The sequence below is a fragment of the Salvelinus namaycush genome, chromosome 36 (genome assembly GCF_016432855.1).
Source record: "Salvelinus namaycush isolate Seneca chromosome 36, SaNama_1.0, whole genome shotgun sequence".
In the NCBI taxonomy this organism is placed as follows: Eukaryota; Metazoa; Chordata; class Actinopteri; order Salmoniformes; family Salmonidae; genus Salvelinus; species Salvelinus namaycush.
This window is the reverse complement of record NC_052342.1, coordinates 20,188,553-20,209,232: the sequence shown is the minus strand read 5'-3', so window position 1 is coordinate 20,209,232 and position 20,680 is coordinate 20,188,553. Positions and strand designations below refer to the sequence as shown.

The 20,680-nt window shown below is 42.8% G+C and overlaps 1 protein-coding gene across 1 annotated transcript; it reads left to right on the top strand.

Moving 5' to 3' along the window:
- Positions 1–210: 210 nt before the first annotated feature.
- On the top strand, positions 211–16,947 carry LOC120030468 (phosphatidylinositol 3-kinase catalytic subunit type 3). Its single transcript, XM_038975884.1, has 22 exons — positions 211–545; positions 1,582–1,770; positions 2,011–2,154; positions 4,646–4,775; positions 6,951–7,037; positions 7,240–7,338; positions 7,483–7,554; positions 7,650–7,754; positions 7,870–7,962; positions 8,345–8,530; positions 8,673–8,812; positions 10,351–10,456; positions 10,658–10,774; positions 11,308–11,436; positions 11,649–11,718; positions 11,807–11,871; positions 13,880–13,964; positions 14,605–14,679; positions 14,866–15,034; positions 15,364–15,454; positions 15,615–15,740; positions 16,227–16,947. The coding sequence occupies exons 1-22, from the start codon at positions 481–483 to the stop codon at positions 16,239–16,241; spliced, it is 2,358 nt and encodes a 785-aa protein (XP_038831812.1). The 5' UTR covers positions 211–480; the 3' UTR covers positions 16,242–16,947.
- The last annotated feature ends 3,733 nt before the right edge of the window (positions 16,948–20,680 follow it).

The following is a 20,680-nucleotide window of genomic DNA, read 5'->3' as shown; positions in this document are numbered from 1 at the left end:
TATTTACTTATGTTGGCTATGCCTTTAAGATTATATCCAGTAAACTGGCCCCCAAACTCCCTTTCTTTAGGAAGTAAGTGAACCATCAGACCAGCTAAATCAACCGTAAAAGACAACGATTGACAACACACGCCATTATTAGCAGAGGAATAGAGATCGATTACTTTTCCCTGACGTCAGCTTTACGGTGCTCACAAAAAAACATAATCATGTCCGAAAAGTCATCTGTCGCTATAATGTCATTCCCGTGAATCGAGACGATTAAAGTTGACATTTCGATTGGACTGCTCGTTTATAAACTGACTGTATTTCAGTATTTTTTTTTGCCAAGTGGAGAGACTATTAGTTGAATGCTAACGTAACCCATGGTGTTGTTTCACATAGGCATTGCAAGCGAGCCCACCGTCTGTGAGAAGGCTAAAGTTAGTAGCTACAATCCAATTTCCCGCTGTGATTTATGAATAACGAAGTCGACGAAAGATGGACACAGACAAGTTTAACTATGTCTACAGTTGTGACTTGGATATTAATGTTCAACTGAAAATGTTAGTGTTTTATTACTTGGGTTACTGTCTGGCCACATTAAAGTAGCAAGTTAACGTATAGCGCAAAGAAAATGTTTTACATAATGCTGTCAAGCAAACAATAGCAGTCAGTTTAGCTACTACTAGCTTTCTAACTGCGTACGATTGATTGATAACATGTTGACAACAATGACATCGTGGACCTCGAGTCTCCAATGTTGACCAGCTAATGCCACTTTGCATGGATGAAAAATGATTGCACCGCTCGCCCAAAAGTCACATCATTTCTACCTAGTTGTTTGTCTTCTATTTACCTAAGCGAGCATGGCAACATCATGACTCAACCGATATCACGGCACCATAACGTGCCCGGTGAGGGTTCTTATTTGGGAGCACAATTCGCTTGTTGACATCATGCACATTCCGACGGCTCATCAGTTTAGTGCTCCTCTCTTGACTTCTATTAACGAGCTGGGCTCCGCTGTGGTGGCCCGTAAATAACGTCCATAATTCTCAACAAACCATGTAGTGTAGCGCTTCCAGTTAGGCCGTTATGTACTGGAATAATATTGTGATGCATTTTGTCACAATTTGTCAGGGGATTGTTAACCGTTGTCTCAACACAGCAGCATGCACACATATAATCACAAGTGGCAATGAAAGTAAATAAGCCAAATGTGAATATTCTTGCAAGTGATCATTCATAGATATATCGTAAATCGACACCCACAGTGTTAGATATAACATTGATCTACTACTTTTTTCTAGATTCTAGAACCTCAGCTAAGCAGAGGGAAATATTTGTGCTTCTGAAAGGAAAGAAGACCAGGGACAACTGTGGTGGTGGTGTCAAACTACTCCCCTCCCTCATCTGTCTCTAATCTCACATGATCCCCCTCCCCCTCCTGTCCCCTTCTCCCTCTTGTCCCTCCCCCCCCCCCCCCCCCCTCCTGTCCCTTTCTCCCTCTTGTCCCTCACTCCCCATCTCTCTTGTCCCTCTCTCCTCCTCCCTCCTGTCCCCTTCGCTCCCTTTCTCCCCCCTCCCTCCCCTCCACAGAGGCAGCTTGGAGGGCAAGAGGGAGCAGAAGAGCTACAAGGCGCTGCTGCAGGATCCCATGCTCCGGTTCTCTGGCCTCTACCAGGAGAGCTGCTCAGACCTCTATGTTACCTGTCGGGTGTTTGTAGAGGGCAAACCTCTGGCGCTGCCCGTACGCACCTCCTACAAGGCCTTCAGCACCCGCTGGAAGTGAGTGACACCCTTATTAGGATATAGTGTCCCAAATTGACATTATCTCTTAAAAGACTGAATGAGATAGTTGAATGATGCTCTGAGCCACTCTTTGAACTGGTCGGGCTTTGTATTTCACATTGTAGTCCAATCTCACTATAATAGATCCAAAATAATATAGTCCTTGTGAACTGTTCTGTAAACTTTCTCTCTCTTTCTCACTCTCGCTCTTCCCTTCTCCCCTTCTCCCCTCCCCAGCTGGAATGAGTGGTTGAGGCTGCCAGTGAAGTACCCAGACCTGCCCCAGAGTGCCCAGGTGGCCCTAACGGTGTGGGATGTGTACGGGCCGGGCCGAGCCACCCCTGTGGGGGGAACCACCGTCACCCTCTTCGGCAAATATGGGTGAGTCCCAAGTCCATCTCAACAAACAGGACAAATGCTTTATATTACTGTACTGTGTTGGCAAAATCAAAATGAACGATTTGTGTTGTCTGTGTATAATTTATCTATTCTATTTTACATTAGATCCTTTGCGTATGAATAGGAAGTTACAGAAAAGCCAGACTGAATACTGCTGACTGTACACTACCGGTCAAACGTTTAAGCACACCTACTCATTCAAGGGTTTTTCTTTATTTTTACTGAAAATGTGTCCTGTGGTTTGGAGTCCAAATTGGAGATTTTTGGATCCAACCGCCATGTCTTTGTGAGACGTGGTGTGGGAGAATGGATGATCTCTGCATGTGTATTTTCCCACCGTGAAGCATGGAGGAGGAGGTGTTATGATGTGGGGGTGCTTTGCTGGTGACACTGTGATTTATTTAGAATTCAAGGCGCACTTAACCAGAATGGCTACCACAGCATTCTGCAGCGATACGCCATCCCATCTGGTTTGGGCTTAGTGGGGATATCATTTGCTTTTCAACAGGACAATGACCCAACACACCTCCAGGCTGTGTAAGGGCTTTTTTACCAAGAAGGAGAGTGATGGAGTGCCGCGTCAGATGACCTGGCCTGCATAATCCCCCGACCTCAACCAAATTGAGATGGTTTGGGATGAGTCGGACCACAGAGTGAAGGAAAAGCAGCCAATAAGTGCTCAGCATATGTGGGACCTCCTTCAAGACTGTTGGAAAAGCATTCCAGGTGAAGCTGGTTGCGAGAATGCCAAGAGTGTGCAATGCTGTCAAGGAAAATGGTGGCTATTTGAAGAATCTCAAATATAAAATATGTTTTCATTTGTTCCACACTTTTTTTGGTTACTACATGATTCCATATGTGTTATTTAATAGTTTTGATTAGAGGTCGACCGACTTAGATTTTTCAACGCCGATACCGATTATTGGAGGATCAAAAAAAGCCCATACCGATTAATCGGCCAATTTTTATATATATATTTGTAATAATGACAATTACAACAATACTGAATGAACACTTTTATTTTAACTTAATATAATACATAAATAAAATCTACTTAATATCAAATAAATGATACTTGTTCAATTTGGTTTAAATAATGCAAAAACACAGTGTTGGAGAAGTGGAATAGTGATAGTGGAATATGTGCCATGTAAAAAAGCTAACGTTTAAGTTCCTTTCTCAGAACATGAGAACATATGAAAGCTGGTGGTTTCTTTTAACATGAGTCTTCAATATTCCCAGTTAAGAAGTTTTAGGTTGTAGTTATTATAGGAATTATAGGACTTTTTCTCTCTATACCATTTGTATTTCATATACCTTTGATTATTGGATGTTCTTATAGGCACTATAGTATTGCCAGCCTAATCTCGGGAGTTGATAGGCTTGAAGTCATTAACAGCGCTGTGCTTCAAGCATTGCGAAGTGCTGTTTGAATGAATGCTTACGAGCCTACCACCGCTCAGTCAGACTGCTCTATCAAATATCAAATCATAGACTTAATTATAATAAACACACAGAAATACGAGCCTTAGGTCATTAATATGGTCAAATTCAGAAACTATCATTTAGAAAACAAAACGTTTAGTCTTTCAGTGAAATACGGAACCGTTCCGTATTTTATTGAACGGGTGGCAACCCTAAGTCTAAATATTGCTGTTACATTGCACAACCTTCAATGTTATGTCATAATTATGTAAAATTCTGGCAAATTAATTATGGTCTTTGTTAGGACAAAATGGTCTTCACACAGTTCGCGACAAGCCAGGCGGCCCAAACTGTTGCATATACCCTGACTCTGCGTGCACTGAACGCAAGAGAAGTGACACAATTTCACCTGGTTAATATTGCCTGCTAACATGAATTTATTTTAACTAAATATGCAGGTTTAAAAATATATACTTGTGTATTGATTTTAAGAAAGTAATTGATGTGTATGGTTAGGTACATTGGTGCAACAATTGTGCTTTTTTGTGAATGCGCTTTTGTTAAATCATCACCCGTTTGGCGAAGTAGGCTGTGATTCAATGATAAATTAACAGGCACCGCATCGATTATATGCAACGCAGGACAAGTTTGTTAAACTAGTAATATCATCAACCATGTGTAGTTAACTAGTGGTTATGTTAATATTGATTGTTTTTTATAAGATAGGTTAATGCTAGCTAGCAATTTACCTTGGCTCCTTGCTACGCTCGCGTAACAGGTGGTCAGCCTGCCACGCAGTCTCCTCGTGGAGTGCAATGTAATCGGCCATAATCGGCGTCCAAAAATGGCGATTACCGATTGTTATGAAAACTTGAAATCGGCCCTCATTAATCGGTCGACCTCTAGTTTTGATGTCTTCACTGAGTAGGTGTTCTAAAACTTAGACCAGTAGTGTATATGCTAGTAGTATGTGGCTATTATTAAAACTGATACCATCTGACCGATACTATCTCACATCCCCTCTCAATCTCCCCTTCCTCTCTCCCAGAATGTTCCGGCAGGGGATGCATGACCTGAAGGTGTGGCCTGGGGTAGAGGGGGATGGAGGGGAGCCCACCAGCACCCCAGGTAGGACCAGCAGCAGTCTAGCAGAGGACCAGATGGGAAGACTGGCCAAGGTAGTCACATGGTCAGGGGTCCCCTGGAGGTTTGTCTGTCTGTGTGCGTGTGTGTGCGTGTGCGTGTGATATACTCCTGTGACAGGACCTGTCTAAATCACTGTCTATTCCAGCCCTCTGACCTGGAGTTTCTCAGTGATGTGAGTACTAGGGATTGGAAGGAGAGGAGTGAGGGTCGGAATGCTGGATGTGTGTGTATTTGCCTGTGTGTGTTTGCCTATGTGTGTGTAGGCCTGTGTGTTTCTCTAGGTCTTAGTTGGTACACATATTAGGCCCAATAGCTACTTCTTGATGACTTTTTGTTGTGTATGTGTGTGTGTGTGGGTGTGGGTGTGTGAGAGGAAGATGGTACATCAACCCCCCTGCCATTTTTCATGAGAAACAACTAAGAAGCACCACCTTTGCATATAATATAATAATCCCAATCGTTACAAAATGTGTCTTTAGCCTTTGGTGTGCTTGTTTTCATTTTGTAGTTTTTACAGTGCCTTCAGAAAGTATTCATACCTCTTGACTCATTCCACATTTTGTTGTGTTACAGCCTGAATTCAGAATTGAATACATTTATATTTTTTTCTCACCCATCTACACACAATACCCAACAATGACAGTGAAAACATGTTTATATATTTTTTCAAAATTAAATATCTAATTTACATAAGTATTCACAGCCACATGTTAGAATCACCTTTGGCAGCCATTACAGTTGTGAGTCTTTCTGGGTAAGTCTCTAAGAGCTTTGCACACCTGGATTGTACAATATTTGGTATTGTTATTAAAAAAGTATTCAAGCTCTATCAGATTGGTTCTTAATCATTGCTAGACAGCCATTTTCAAGCCGATTTAAGTCAAAACTGTAACTAGGCTACTCAGGAATATTCAATGTCATCTTGGTATGTAACTCCAGAGTATATTTGGCCTTGTGTTTTAGGTTATTGTCCTGCTGAAAGGGGAATTTGTCTCCCAGTGTCTGTTGGAAGCAGACTGAACCAGCTTTTCCTCCAGGATTTTGCCTGTGTTTAGCTCTATTCCGTTTCTATTTATCCTAAAAATCTCCCTTGGATTTTCCCTAAACATAACGCTTTGTATTCAGGACGTAAGGTACATTTCTTTGCCTTTTTTTCAGTTTTACTTTAGTTCGTTATTGCAAACAGGAATATTTTTATTCTGTACATGCTTCCTTCTTTTCACTCTGTCGTTTAGATTAGTATTGTGGAGTAACTACAATGTTGTTGATCCATCCTCAGTTTTCTCCTATAACAGCCATTAAACTCTGTCACCATTGGACTCATAGTGAAATTCCGTGAGCGGTTCCCTTCCTCTCCGGCAACTGAGGAAGGACGCCTGTATTTTTGTAGGGATACACCATCCAAAGAGTAATTAATAACTTCACCATGCTCATTCATTGTCTGCTTTTTTATTTTTGTTTGACCCATCTACGAATAGGTGCCCTACTTTGTGAGGCATAGGAAAATTTCCCTGGTCTTTGTGGTTGAATTTGTGTTTGAAATTCGCTGCTCGACTGAGGGACCTTACAGATTTGTGTGTGGGGTACAGAAATCATGTTAAATACTATTATTGAACACAGAGTGAGTCCCTACAACTTATTGTGACTTGTTAAACACATTTTTACTCCTGAACTTATGTAGGCTTGCCATAACAAAGGGGTTGAAAACTTATTGACTGCATACTTTACATTTTTTATTAATTTGTAAAAAAAGTTTTTTGGGGACATTATAGGGTATTGTGTGTAGACCGGTGACATTCTCAATTGAATCCATTTTAAATTTAGGCTGTAACACAACAACAAAAAGTCAAGGGGTGTTAATACTTTTGGAAGGCACTGTAGACCCACGAGTGTGTAGACTGATTGTAAATAGTGAAAATGAACTGTACCAAGTTCCCGGTGAGTTCTAACAGCCCTGGTGAATGGTGTTCTTGTATGCCCCGGACACATACACTGACGCTGAGCTGAGTTTCTGTTCCGTACCTCCGTTGCGCTGGATTGGCCGCTGCACCCAAACTGCGCTCTGATTGGCCGAGCTAGCTCTGCACATCTCTGCTACACCTCTGTTGCATCCTCTATTCCTAATCTCACTACATCTTTCCTCCACTGCTCCGTCTTTCTTTTCCTCCGTTCCTCTCCCTCTACCTCTCTTCATTCTCTCCTTCTAGCTGACCAAGGCTCACCGGCAGGGTCACATGGTGAAGGTAGACTGGTTGGACCGCCTCACCTTCAGAGAAATAGAGATGATCAATGAGGTGAGTTAGAGGATCTGGTGTCAGTTCTTTCAATCACTATAAATCATATATTGCATCATACACTTACAATCAGTTGGGTCAGACCCCATCCATCACAAATGCTTTTGCGTGTGAATATGTAAAGATATTAATCTCTCCTTTCTCTACACTGTTGTGTTATCTTCCTCTATCAAAAGTCAGTCGTATGTTTGTGTTCCCACAGAGGGAAAAACGCAGTTCCAACTTCATGTACCTAATGGTGGAGTTTCCTCGTGTCAAAACTGGTGAAAAGCCAGAGTACAGTATTGTCTATTATGAGAAGGTAGGTACTGTATACACACACACACACGGTTGGTATTATGTTTTTGTGGCATTAAAATGTTGTGGTAGTTCTGAAAGGGATTATTGATTGGTTGATGGCCATGGTGATGTGGTAGCTGATTGACTTGAACTCCTCCCCTTCCAGGATGGAGATGACGCCTCACCTGTGCTCACCAGCGCTGACATCGTCAAAGTCCCCGACCCTCAGATGTGCATGGTGAGAAACACACACACAAAGGGAGACGTTCACTTATCGACATATTGATCATGTATTGAGTTGAATGCATTGTATTGATTCTTTCCCTGCTATAGGAGAACCTTGTGGAGAGCAAACACCATAAGCTAGCCCGTAGCCTACGGTGCGGACCGTCAGACCACGACCTAAAGCCTAACGCTGCCACACGAGACCAGCTCAACGTCAGTACTGTTACTCGACAACAACCACGTGTGTGTGTGTGTGTTCGCGATGTGAATGTGTCTGATGTTAGCAGTAGACTCAACCGTGTGTGTGTCTGTCTCTGTCTGTCTACAGGTCATAGTGAATTACCCCCCAACGAAGCAGCTGAGCTCTGAGGAACAGGACCTGGTGTGGAAGTTCCGTTACTACCTCACCACTCAGGAGAAGGTGTATATCCTGCTATGCTTCAACACCTTTTATTGTCCCATGGGCCATTTCTTTGAGTGTAAAGTGTGCGGACACATGGACAGTGTTTGTGTGTTTACAGCAGAATATATTTATATATTTTTCCCTACAAAAACGGAAACAAAGTTGGACAGCATCTAGGGCCCTGAGTTTTCCTGACCAGGAAACCATCCTAGTTTAAGCATGGTCCCAGTAAAGGGCCCAGAGTTGTTCCTGGTCAAGTCACGTGGTCAGGAAAAATCCAGAGCCCTATTTTCACCACAACACTCAAGGACATTCCATCTCTGTTAACGCACTGGTCTAAGAAGCTAATTAGCGAAGCGCTCCTCCCCTCATCTCTCTCCTTTCCCCTGTCCCCCTCCAGGCGCTGACTAAGTTCCTGAAGTGTGTGAACTGGGCCCTGCCCGGGGAGGCTAAGCAGGACCTTGAGCTGCTGGGGAAATGGAGGCCCATGGACGTAGAGGACTCCCTGGAGCTGCTCTCCTCCCAGTTTACCAACCCCACCGTACGACGCTACGCTGTGACCAGGCTGCAGCAGGCCGACGACGAGGTATGTGGGAGTTGGGGGAGTGTGTTGAGGTGTTTGGAGGTGGGGTGGGGTGTGTGTGTGTTTGTAGAGTGACACAGCAGAGCCATACATATGCAGTATGTACACACACACTAACACCAACGTCTCTCCCCCTGTGCTCCAGGATCTGCTGATGTACCTTCTCCAGCTGGTCCAGGCTCTGAAATACGAGATCTTCACTGACATCCAGGGCGGGCTGGAGCCAGGCAGCAAGAGGGACAGCCAAGGCCTGGGAGAGAGCTCCAACCTGGGGGACCTGGACAGGTGAGAGGGGGGTCTGTAAGGGTGGACGACTGGCTTTGTAGAGTAGACCTTTAGGCACGAAAACAGGAAATATTTTAAAACATGAAACAGAAATGTGTGTGTTCTTTCAAAAACAGGTCAGGTAAATGTTCCAGTTCAGAATTTGTTGACCTTCTGCATTTAGATCATTTTTAATATATAGAATTGTTTATCATTACTGTGTTCTAACAGTGTAATATGATAGGTTTGCAGGCCTCCTTGCTCGCACACACTTGTTCAGTTCTGCCCACACATTTTCTATGGGATTGAGGTCAGGGCTTTGTGATGGCCGCTCCAATACCTTGACTTTGTTGTCCTTAAGCTATTTTGCCACAGGTTTGGAAGTATGCTTGGGGTCATTGTCCATTTGGAAGACCCATTTGCAACCAAGCTTTAACTTCCTGACTGATGTCTTGAGATGTTGCTTCAATATATCCACATAATTTTCCTTCCTCGTGATGCCATCTATTTTGTGAAGTGCACCAGTCCCTCCTGCAGCAAAGCACCCCCACAACATGATGCTGCCACCACCGCGCTTCACGGTTGGGATGGTGTTCCTCGGCTTGTAAGCGTTCCCCCATTTTCCTCCAAACATAACGATGGTCATTGTGGCCAAACAGTTCTATTTTGGTTTCATCAGACCAGTGGACATTTCTCCAAAAAGTACGATCTTTGTCCCCATGTGTACTTGCAAACCGTAGTCTGGCATTTTTATGGTGGTTTTGGAGCAGTGGCTTCTTCCTAGCTTAGCGGCCTTTCAGGTTATGTCGATATAGGACTCGTTTTACTGGGGATATAGATACTTTTGTACCTGTTTCCTCCAGCATCTTCACAAGGTCCTTTGCTGTTGTTCTGGGATTGATTTGCACTTTTTGCACCAAAGTATGTTCATCTCTAGGAGACAGAATGTGTCTCCTTCCTGAGCGGTATGACGGCTGCGTGGTCCCATGGTGTTTATACTTGCGTACTATTGTTTGTACAGATGAACGTGGTACCTTCAGGCGTTTGGAAATTGCTCCCAAGGATGAACCAGACTCGTGGAGGTCTACAGTTCTTTTTCTGAGGTCTTGGCTGATTTCTTTTGATTTTCCCATGATGTCAAGCAAAGAGGCACTGCGTTTGAAGGTAGGCTTTGAAATACATCCACAGGTAAACCTCCAATTGACTCAAATGATGTCAATTAGCCTATCAGAAGCTTCTAAAGCCATGATATAATTTTCTGGAATATTCCAAGCTATTTAAAGGCACAGTCAACTTAGTGTATGTAAACTTCTTACCCACTGGAATTGTGATACAGTGAATTAATCTGTCTGTAAACTATTGTTGGAAAAATTACTTGTGTCATGCACAAAGTAGATGTCCTAACCGACTTGCCAAAACTATAGTTTGTTAACAAGAAATTTGTGGAGTGGTTGAAAAACAAGTTTTAATGACTCCAACCTAAGTGTATGTAAACTTCCGACTTCAACTGTATGTAGCCTACGTGTGTGCGTGTGTTAAATCTGTGTGTACCCTTTCAGGTATGTAATAGTGGAGTGTGAAGACCAGGACACCCAGCAGAGAGACCTGAAGACCCACAATATGTACCTCAATGTCATCGGGAGGTTCAGCCAAGCACTGCTCAAGGTCTGTCTTTCACAACTCCTATTTTACTTCACCTTGCAGTTTGTAATGTGAAAGTTCAGCACTATGAATTTGCATGTGCAGTGAGTGATACAGCACAGCATGTTGAAGAAACACTGGAGTGTTTATGATTGGTTACCTTGAGTATAACTAATTTCCTCCTCTCTTTCATTTGACCCCTTCCCTCTATCTCTCTCTCTTCAGGGTGATAAGAGTGTGAGGGTGATGCGATCTCTCCTGGCGTCCCAGCAGACGTTTGTGGAGAGACTGGTACAGCTGATGAAGGCCGTGCAGAGAGAGAGCGGCAACCGCAAGAAGAAGGTATGGGAGATTTATCACGCACACGCACGCACGCACGCACGCACGCACGCACGCACGCACGCACGGTACATCACGGTATTCAAGGTACATCACCTTCCATCCCTCCGTCCTCTCAACCTCCTATCTCTTCTTCTTCCTCTTCCTCACTTGCTCTTCTCCTTTTCTCCTCCCTCTCAACCTCTTCTTTCTCCTCCCTCTCAACCTCTTCTTTCTCCTCCCTCTCAACCTCTTCTTTCTCCTCCCTCTCAACCTCTTCTTTCTCCTCCCTCTCAACCTCTTCTTTCTCCTCCCTCTCAACCTCTTCTTTCTCCTCCCTCTCAACCTCTTCTTTTCTCCTCCCTCTCAACCTCTTCTTTCTCCTCCCTCTCATCTTTTATTCCTGCTCCACCTCTACCTCTCCCCCGGATTAGTGTGTAGTAGTCGTGTTTGGGCCATACATAGACAATGCTTGCTGTGTGATAGTGTAATGGGTACGTGATAATGTACCTTTATGTGTTTCTGTAGTCTCGTCACTGTATCTCTGTGTATTATAGAGTGCTCTGATGCCAGCCAAGCTGATCTTCAAGGCTGAGGAGGGGAAGATGTATCCTGTCATCTTTAAACACGGAGACGACCTGAGACAAGACCAGCTCATCCTACAGATCATCTCTCTCTTGGACAAGGTCAGAAAGTTACGTATTATTACCATATAAACCTATTATTACAATATTATCAACATATTATTATCATATCATATAAACATAATACTGTATTATTATGGACAAGGTCAGAAACAAACATTACTGCCAAACAGACTGCTGTTTATTTTATCCTGACTCAGAAGGTTAAGTGGCTCTGTGTTCTGTTAATGGAAATCTGATGGAAATGATCTCAGCTGCTGAGGAAAGAGAATCTAGACCTGAAGTTGACGCCTTACAAAGTGCTGGCCACAAGCACCAAGCATGGTGAGCACCAATGATGTAAGATCGAATACTGTCTCAGGAAGTGACTTCTGACCTTTAACCTCTGATCTGGGTGCTGTTGTTCCTTTAGGGTTCATGCAGTTTGTCCAGTCGGTGCCTGTGGCTGAGGTCCTGGCCACTGAAGGAAACATCCAGGTAGGAGATCAAGATATTTCTGTCTAAGAGCCTATTTACCATTGTATCGTATACAAGATGTTTGTCTACCATCTTCACTCTGTGCACGTCTGTGTCTGTAGACCTGTCTTGTGATATCATGTCTGTGTCGGTAGTCCTGTCTTGTGATATCATGTCTGTGTCGGTAGTCCTGTCTTGTGATATCATGTCTGTGTCGGTAGGCCTGTCTTGTGATATCATGTCTGTGTCGGTAGTCCTGTCTTGTGATATCATGTCGGTAGTCCTGTCTTGTGATATCATGTCTGTGTCGGTAGTCCCGTCTTGTGATATCATGTCTGTGTCGGTAGTCCCGTCTTGTGATATCATGTCTGTGTCGGTAGTCCCGTCTTGTGATATCATGTCTGTGTCGGTAGTCCCGTCTTGTGATATCATGTCTGTGTCGGTAGTCCCGTCTTGTGATATCATGTCTGTGTCGGTAGTCCTGTCTTGTGATATCATGTCGGTAGGCCTGTCTTGTGATATCATGTCTGTGTCGGTAGTCCCGTCTTGTGATATCATGTCTGTGTCGGTAGTCCCGTCTTGTGATATCATGTCTGTGTCGGTAGTCCCGTCTTGTGATATCATGTCTGTGTCGGTAGTCCCGTCTTGTGATATCATGTCTGTGTCGGTAGTCCCGTCTTGTGATATCATGTCTGTGTCGGTAGTCCCGTCTTGTGATATCATGTCTGTGTCGGTAGTCCTGTCTTGTGATATCATGTCGGTAGGCCTGTCTTGTGATATCATGTCTGTGTCGGTAGGCCTGTCTTGTGATATCATGTCTGTGTCGGTAGTCCCGTCTTGTGATATCATGTCTGTGTCGGTAGTCCCGTCTTGTGATATCATGTCTGTGTCGGTAGTCCTGTCTTGTGATATCATGTCTGTGTCGGTAGTCCTGTCTTGTGATATCATGTCTGTGTCGGTAGTCCCGTCTTGTGATATCATGTCTGTGTCGGTAGTCCTGTCTTGTGATATCATGTCGGTAGGCCTGTCTTGTGATATCATGTCTGTGTCGGTAGGCCTGTCTTGTGATATCATGTCTGTGTCGGTAGTCCCGTCTTGTGATATCATGTCTGTGTCGGTAGTCCCGTCTTGTGATATCATGTCTGTGTCGGTAGTCCCGTCTTGTGATATCATGTCTGTGTCGGTAGTCCCGTCTTGTGATATCATGTCTGTGTCGGTAGTCCCGTCTTGTGATATCATGTCTGTGTCGGTAGTCCTGTCTTGTGATATCATGTCGGTAGGCCTGTCTTGTGATATCATGTCTGTGTCGGTAGGCCTGTCTTGTGATATCATGTCTGTGTCGGTAGTCCCGTCTTGTGATATCATGTCTGTGTCGGTAGTCCCGTCTTGTGATATCATGTCTGTGTCGGTAGTCCTGTCTTGTGATATCATGTCTGTGTCGGTAGTCCTGTCTTGTGATATCATGTCTGTGTCGGTAGTCCCGTCTTGTGATATCATGTCTGTGTCGGTAGTCCTGTCTTGTGATATCATGTCGGTAGGCCTGTCTTGTGATATCATGTCTGTGTCGGTAGGCCTGTCTTGTGATATCATGTCTGTGTCGGTAGTCCCGTCTTGTGATATCATGTCTGTGTCGGTAGTCCCGTCTTGTGATATCATGTCTGTGTCGGTAGGCCTGTCTTGTGATATCATGTCTGTGTCGGTAGTCCCGTCTTGTGATATCATGTCTGTGTCGGTAGTCCCGTCTTGTGATATCATGTCTGTGTCGGTAGTCCCGTCTTGTGATATCATGTCTGTGTCGGTAGTCCCGTCTTGTGATATCATGTCTGTGTCGGTAGTCCCGTCTTGTGATATCATGTCTGTGTCGGTAGTCCCGTCTTGTGATATCATGTCTGTGTCGGTAGTCCTGTCTTGTGATATCATGTCGGTAGTCCTGTCTTGTGATATCATGTCTGCCGTAGCTTCTTATAAGTGATAGTGTGTAATGTGTAAGACTCTATCTTTTCTCTCCTTTTGTACTGTGTCTCTCTAGAGTTTCTTCAGAAAACACGCCCCCAGTGATAAGGGGCCCTATGGCATCAGCTCTGAGGTGATGGACACCTACGTCAAGAGCTGTGGTGAGTCTACTGCTACTAACACCCTCCCACCTCACTTTCTCGGACCAATCCCAGGCCTTGGTGTGGTTGACATTAAAGACGCACTCCAGCAATTTTTAAAAACTTTTCCTGTTGAAAAACAATATCCCACGTTTAAATGCAGTAATGTACACACACTCAAAGATACAGTATGCAGAAATCGCTCCGCCATTTCCTGGTTGCAAAAATGTGAATGTTTAGCTTAATTTCAGTTGGTGACAAAACAAGCATAGTGTAGAGAATCATTGTACCATCTAAATCTCTGTGAAATATATTTTCAATAACCTAACATTTTTGCAGCTTTTTGAAGCTGGTGTACAAAGCTGACAGAAAAACGAAAATTAAGAGAAGCATAGAAATAGTGCACATAGAACGGATATACCGCTTCTGACTTGCTGTCAATGAGAATGACAGATTAAGAACTCACATTTCTATGTGAATTTGGTGGGTCGCACAAAAAGCTGCCTACTGCGCCTTTCAGGGTAAAACAACATTTCTTTCCAAAATAGAACTTCAAGAAGTAGGCCATTCAACGAGTTGGCATGGTGCCCTCTGTTTTCATCATCCTAATGTGTGTTTTTGGATGACTACAGAGATGTCTGTTTTGTCATTCTTTTTCCAGCTGGTTACTGTGTCATCACATACATCCTGGGAGTGGGAGACAGACACTTGGACAACCTGCTCCTCACAAAGACTGGTGAGTCTATATGAATTATGTGTGGTTGGATTTGTACCATACATTGTCTGATCACTAGTTCTTTCCTTCAAAAGCTACTCTACTCTGTTCTGCATGACTAAATACACGTTGTGACAACTGCTGTTGTAAAAAGGGCTTTATGAATACATTTCATTGATTGAATACCTTTCCATCTTCCTATTTCAGGAAAGTTATTCCACATAGACTTTGGCTACATCCTGGGTCGTGACCCCAAGCCCCTGCCTCCCCCCATGAAGCTGAGTAAGGAGATGGTGGAGGGGATGGGTGGCATGCAGAGTGAACAGTACCAGGAGTTCAGGAAACAGTGTTACACAGCCTTCCTTCACCTCAGGAGGTAGGACACACACAGTATACACACACACAGTATACACACACACAGTATACACACACACAGTATACACACACACAGTATACACACACACAGTATACACAGTATACACACACACAGTATACACACACACAGTATACACACACACAGTATACACACACACAGTATACACAGTATACACACACACAGTATACACACACACAGTATACACACACACAGTATACACAGTATACACACACACACAGTATACACACACACAGTATACACACACACAATTATATCATCTGTGATGAACCTTTTTCATTTCTCTCCCTCTTTCTTGTCTCTCTCTCCAGGTACTCTAACCTCATCCTGAATTTGTTCTCTCTCATGGTGGACACCAACATTCCTGACATCGCCCTGGAGCCTGACAAGACTGTTAAGAAGGTGGGTGGGAAATACTGTGTGTGTTTTTCACTCTGCAGACATACTGTAATGTACACTTGTGTGTGGATTTTACGTGTCTCCACATGAAAGAACAAACCCAATGAATGTATTGAACAAGGATTTATCTCTCGCCTGAACATTCTGTCTCCTCCCCCTCCAGGTGCAGGACAAGTTCCGATTGGACCTGTCGGACGAGGAGGCCGTTCACTACATGCAGAGTCTGATTGATGAGAGCGTGGGGGCTCTGTTTGCTGCCGTGGTAGAGCAGATACACAAGTTTGCCCAGGTGTGTGTGTGTGTCACAACCGAAGTTCATTGTATATCAAAACTGGGACAAATATACTGACCTTTTCTGTAGCAGTGTAAATGTATGTGTCCTTAATAGCCTTTAAGAACAAATTCTATTTTTACAACAATGACTACCTGGTTTGAGGTACTTTTACAAGTTTATTTTTTATTTTTATTTATTTCACCTTTATTTAACCAGGTAGGCTAGTTGAGAACAAGTTCTCATTTACAACTGTGACCTGGTCAAGATAAAGCAAAGCAGTGCGACACAAACAACACAGAGTTACACATGGAATAAACAAACATACAGTCAATAACACAATAGAGAAAAAGTCTATATACAGTGTGTGCAAATGAGGTATGTTTGAGGAATGATGTTTAGGTGTTATGGGTTGGTAAATATTTATTTGTGTTTACATGTGTTAAGCGTCTACATGACTAGTGTGTCGGCTAACGGTGTTGTCTGTCTCCTATCTCTCCTCAGTACTGGCGCAGATGAGAAGGACAGAAAGATCATCCGACTTGGACAGTGGATGGGTGGACAGAGAGGGGGAGCTGTTGCCATAGTAACACCAGGTACCCCGACCCTCCCCTGCAGGTGGTGTGTGTGTGGGAGATTGACAGGATCCATCCATGACACTGATGAACGGAGGCAAATGATGCACTGCCAACCTCTGTTCACTGCAAGAATGAAGAAAACTCAACCCGGACTGTGCGGTAGCATTTGTATATATTCTGTATATTATTGATTCAACATATGAGATGTATGGCCAAATAAAACCCTGTTACTACAGTATAACACTGATGTTGCCTTGTCTCTGTGTATAATACCAGGCTGTGTGTGAGGCTTGCGTGTTTCGGGGCGTTTACACCTGGCATTCATAAGTATCCTGTGATTGTGTCCATATATTGATTCGATGGTTAAAAGATGCATCGCTGCAATCTAATGATGATCAGATCCAACGACACAGTTGATGCTAAGCAACTCATTTTAATAATACCAGGTAGATGCAATAAGCCATGAAGTTTGTTCTGTAAGCGTTTTGGTGCGTACAGATTCCCATAAGAATCCATTGTGCAACAACCGTTGAGACAGCTCTGTGATACAAATGTAGAAGCGTCAGTGTAAACGGAGCCTTGTGAGTCTCACTGTGGAGTATCAAGCAACAGAGGTCTGTACCAGTACCTCCTGTATATAGCCTCGTTATTATTTTATTGTTGCTTTTATATTTCGTTTATTTAGTAAATATTTTCTTAACTCTTATTTTTCTTAAAACTGCGTTGTTGGTTAAGGGCTTATAAGTAAGCATTTCACAGTAATGTCTACTACACATGTTTGCATTCGGAACATGTGACAAATACAATTAGATTTGACTGGAGTGTCTTAGTCAGTGATGCCGAACAATAAATCAAATCTTTATTACCTTTATGTCTGGCATGATGAATATTTATATGACTGGCAATGGCAATTGCGCATCAACACACATCAGGGGACGGTTATTATATCTATGCTGGGGGTTAAGCCTGTGAGTCAAGCCTGTGAGTCAGTGAGCGAGTGACTCAGGGTTTCCTGCACGAGAGAGAGATGGACCACAACTTCCTCTCCTTCATATAGGCACATGTAGTTCTGAATATGGCCTTTATCTTGGTCAAATGCATTTTCTGAAATGATTTAAGGCATTTTAAAGTATCTATTATTCCTAGTGAGGACCATAAAGGCGTTACTTTTAAAACTCCACCGTTAAAAGCTATGTTGTATCTTTAGAAATGTAAGGTAAATGTATTTTTGAAAGTTTTTCTATCATGTATTTAAAAAAAATAATTGTATGTGTCATATAGACATCTATTGTGGACATAAGATCACATTTTGTAAGTAAGTAGAGCATGCAACTTGCTTTATGAATTAAAGGGTACACGTGTTTGATTTCATTCTCACACTACAGCGTCCTAACTTTAACCGCTTGTCATCTGAATTGGTCGGTGTGGTCATGCCTGTGTGGTTCTGTCACTTGAGCTATGTCTCAAATGGTACCTTGTTCCCTTTATAGGTTATACTTTCTGGTCAAAGGTAGTGCACTATAAAAGGAAACACTGCCATGTGGGATGTAAACTGGGTCTGTGTGTCAGCTCAAACACGAGCAACACAACATCAACTGGTTTGAACATCAACTGGTTTGAAGGAAATAGTAAAGCCTATCACAGGTGCAATTGTAACATTTGTAAATTGCTTTTTAGTTTAGATGATTTTTTATAATTTTTGTATGACGTATAAGAAAGGACACTACTACACATTGCATTTACACTTCTGTATTTTTGAAAGTACCAGGACTTTGACTTGACCATCACAGTTGCAATTGTAACCTTTAAGTTGCTTTTTATTTATGCACAATGAACAGCAGTACCCACTTCTTTCATTATTCAACCAGTTAGGAAAACAAAAACAGAAAGCAAGATACAGTATTTTAACAAACTTGTTACATATTTATCACACACAAACGCACTTCAAATTACTCTGAAATATTTATCTAATTTTACACTGACTCATGGTGTTAGAAAGTGAAGTATACAGAAAAAGAATCCATCAATTACACTTATCTAGCATTGTGCAAACAGTTCTATAAGCTGAACTGAAATACTTGCCTTCATCTGCACTGAATGGTACCTCATTTCAAGCTGTTTTTATTAGGCTTGTGAGTTGTGTTTTTTTCAAGCTCCGCTTTACTCTCGCATATGCATTTGTCTCTTTTTCCCCTCTCTTTGGTTAATTTACATTTACATATGAGCAAACTTGACATTCAAAGAATGGTATGCACTGAATTGAAAGTAAAAATGCAAAATGTATTTAATGTCAGATACTCTAGCAGAGACGGTTTCAGCTGACACATAAATTAGACTTTTTCGAGAAAGGTCACCCTGTTGAACACCATATGAATCCCTAATCCAACTTCACCACCTCAGTTGCAGAGCAAGCCAGCACACACCAGTGGGGAGCCGAGCTACAAGGCGTCCATCTTGGTTCAATTTTCCACTAAATTGACTGCAAATACAGCAGGGCCCATAAAAAGCTCATCCAAAAACCTCAGTTCAAGGTTAGATGTGAATTCTCTGTTGGACGCCTGTGGAATAACGTTACAGCTATGTGATTGGCAGGCAGACATACACTGCTTAGTTTGGATTTACTGACGGTCCAACATTAGCCTAACATCAATCAAAATCCCCCTGACACAGTTCTATTATTATGAATATGAGTGTTCCAGAACTGAGGAGGATTTGAATGGGGCCACTGTTTTAACTCCACCATCTTCCATGCCTCTCCTCCGTCTCTCTCCTCTCACTCTTTCTCCCACCCCCCTGGGTTTCCTAATGTTCCAGAAAAAGTGCACCACCAGCAAAAGAGATGTGTAACCCACCCCCCCCAGGAATGAGGTGTCAGACACGGGTAAAAGACAGCGGGTCAGGCCAGAGGTAGGATGGGGCAACAGTGAGTCAGAAGCAAGGCAGAGAGAGAGCCAGAGGGGGAAAACAACCTCCTGTTATCACATAGAGAAAACAGGAGAAACATTGAGGTAGAGACTTCACACAGTACAGTAGGTAGAGGAAATAAAGGAGGGGGTCAGAATAATAAACCCACCATGGTATATGTTTATGATAGTCCAGTTGTGTCCATACGTAGTGGAGACCCCACATGTTTTGATCCCCACAAATTTTGGGATTTTTATTTTATTTTTCATGTTATTTTGGCATTAATACGTGTCACATATCAGTTTGAAAACAATGTAAAAAATATATCATTGAGTTAATAAAGCCGCATACAAACATGGCCTCTTTTTGTTTTCTTGCGTAAGGCAGCTCCAAAATGCAGGTGTTTCAGCCTAGCTCAGTGCTTTCTGTGGTGGTGGGGCTGCCAGCAGAAAATATTCAAGCCCCTTGGGTGCTGCCATAGAGTTACATTAGAAGTGCCCATCCAAGAAGGCTCAAGGTCATTGGCCACAGAAATGACGTCAAATCACATATCTACCGTAGCTTTGATTGGACTGATCATGTCAACATCATACTTTAAAAATCTTAGCTAGCAGACATCATCATGAATCAAGTCGACAACCTACTGGCAAATCCTTTTTAATCCTTGTCATATGAAGAGAAATAATGAAGATAAATTATAGATAAAACGTATTGGTGCTCATCGGCCATTAACATTACACAAGTTGAAAATTGCAAATTCAACAATGAGTGGTTTGGAAGGAATCAGTGGCTAACTGGAAGCGCTCAAAACATCTGTTAATTCGGAACTGCAAAATCTGACTTTAGTGAGTTCAAGACAACTGGGAACTCGGGGAAAAACAAGCTACGACTGGGAAAATACGTTTTGAACTTTCATCCAATTCAGAATTGTACATTTGGAACTCGGGCTTCTATCTAGAGCTACAACCTGAAGATTGCTGACGTCATCATGATTCAACCTTTTTTTCCCCCTGAGTTCCCAGTTGTCTTGAACGCACCATAAATCCAGAGAATGACAGACTTTGATGACAAAGTTTGATGACAAAATTTACCCACATAGGACCGCTGTGCCACCTTCCTGTTCAAGTGAGCACAGCACAACAAGGTGAGTCCAAAAATGTATTGTATGCTGCTGCATAAATGATGTGCCAGGGAGATATGTATACTGTAGCTATACTGTAGCTAAGTGTATGTTGTGTAGTAAGCTGTTAGTAGCCCATGTGCCTCACCCTAATGATTTGGTCTATTTTCACCTTTGAATATTTTGGTGGTGCACATGTAGCCTATAACCTGTTTTTGAGAAATGTAATCATTGAATATTGTAAGAGCTTTCATTGTATGCTTATATGCCCCCTTTATTTATCATACGGTTCTGACTTGGTGTACAGGAAGAACACTGTAAGAACGGCCCATGTTCTGAATTCTGTTGCTGTACAT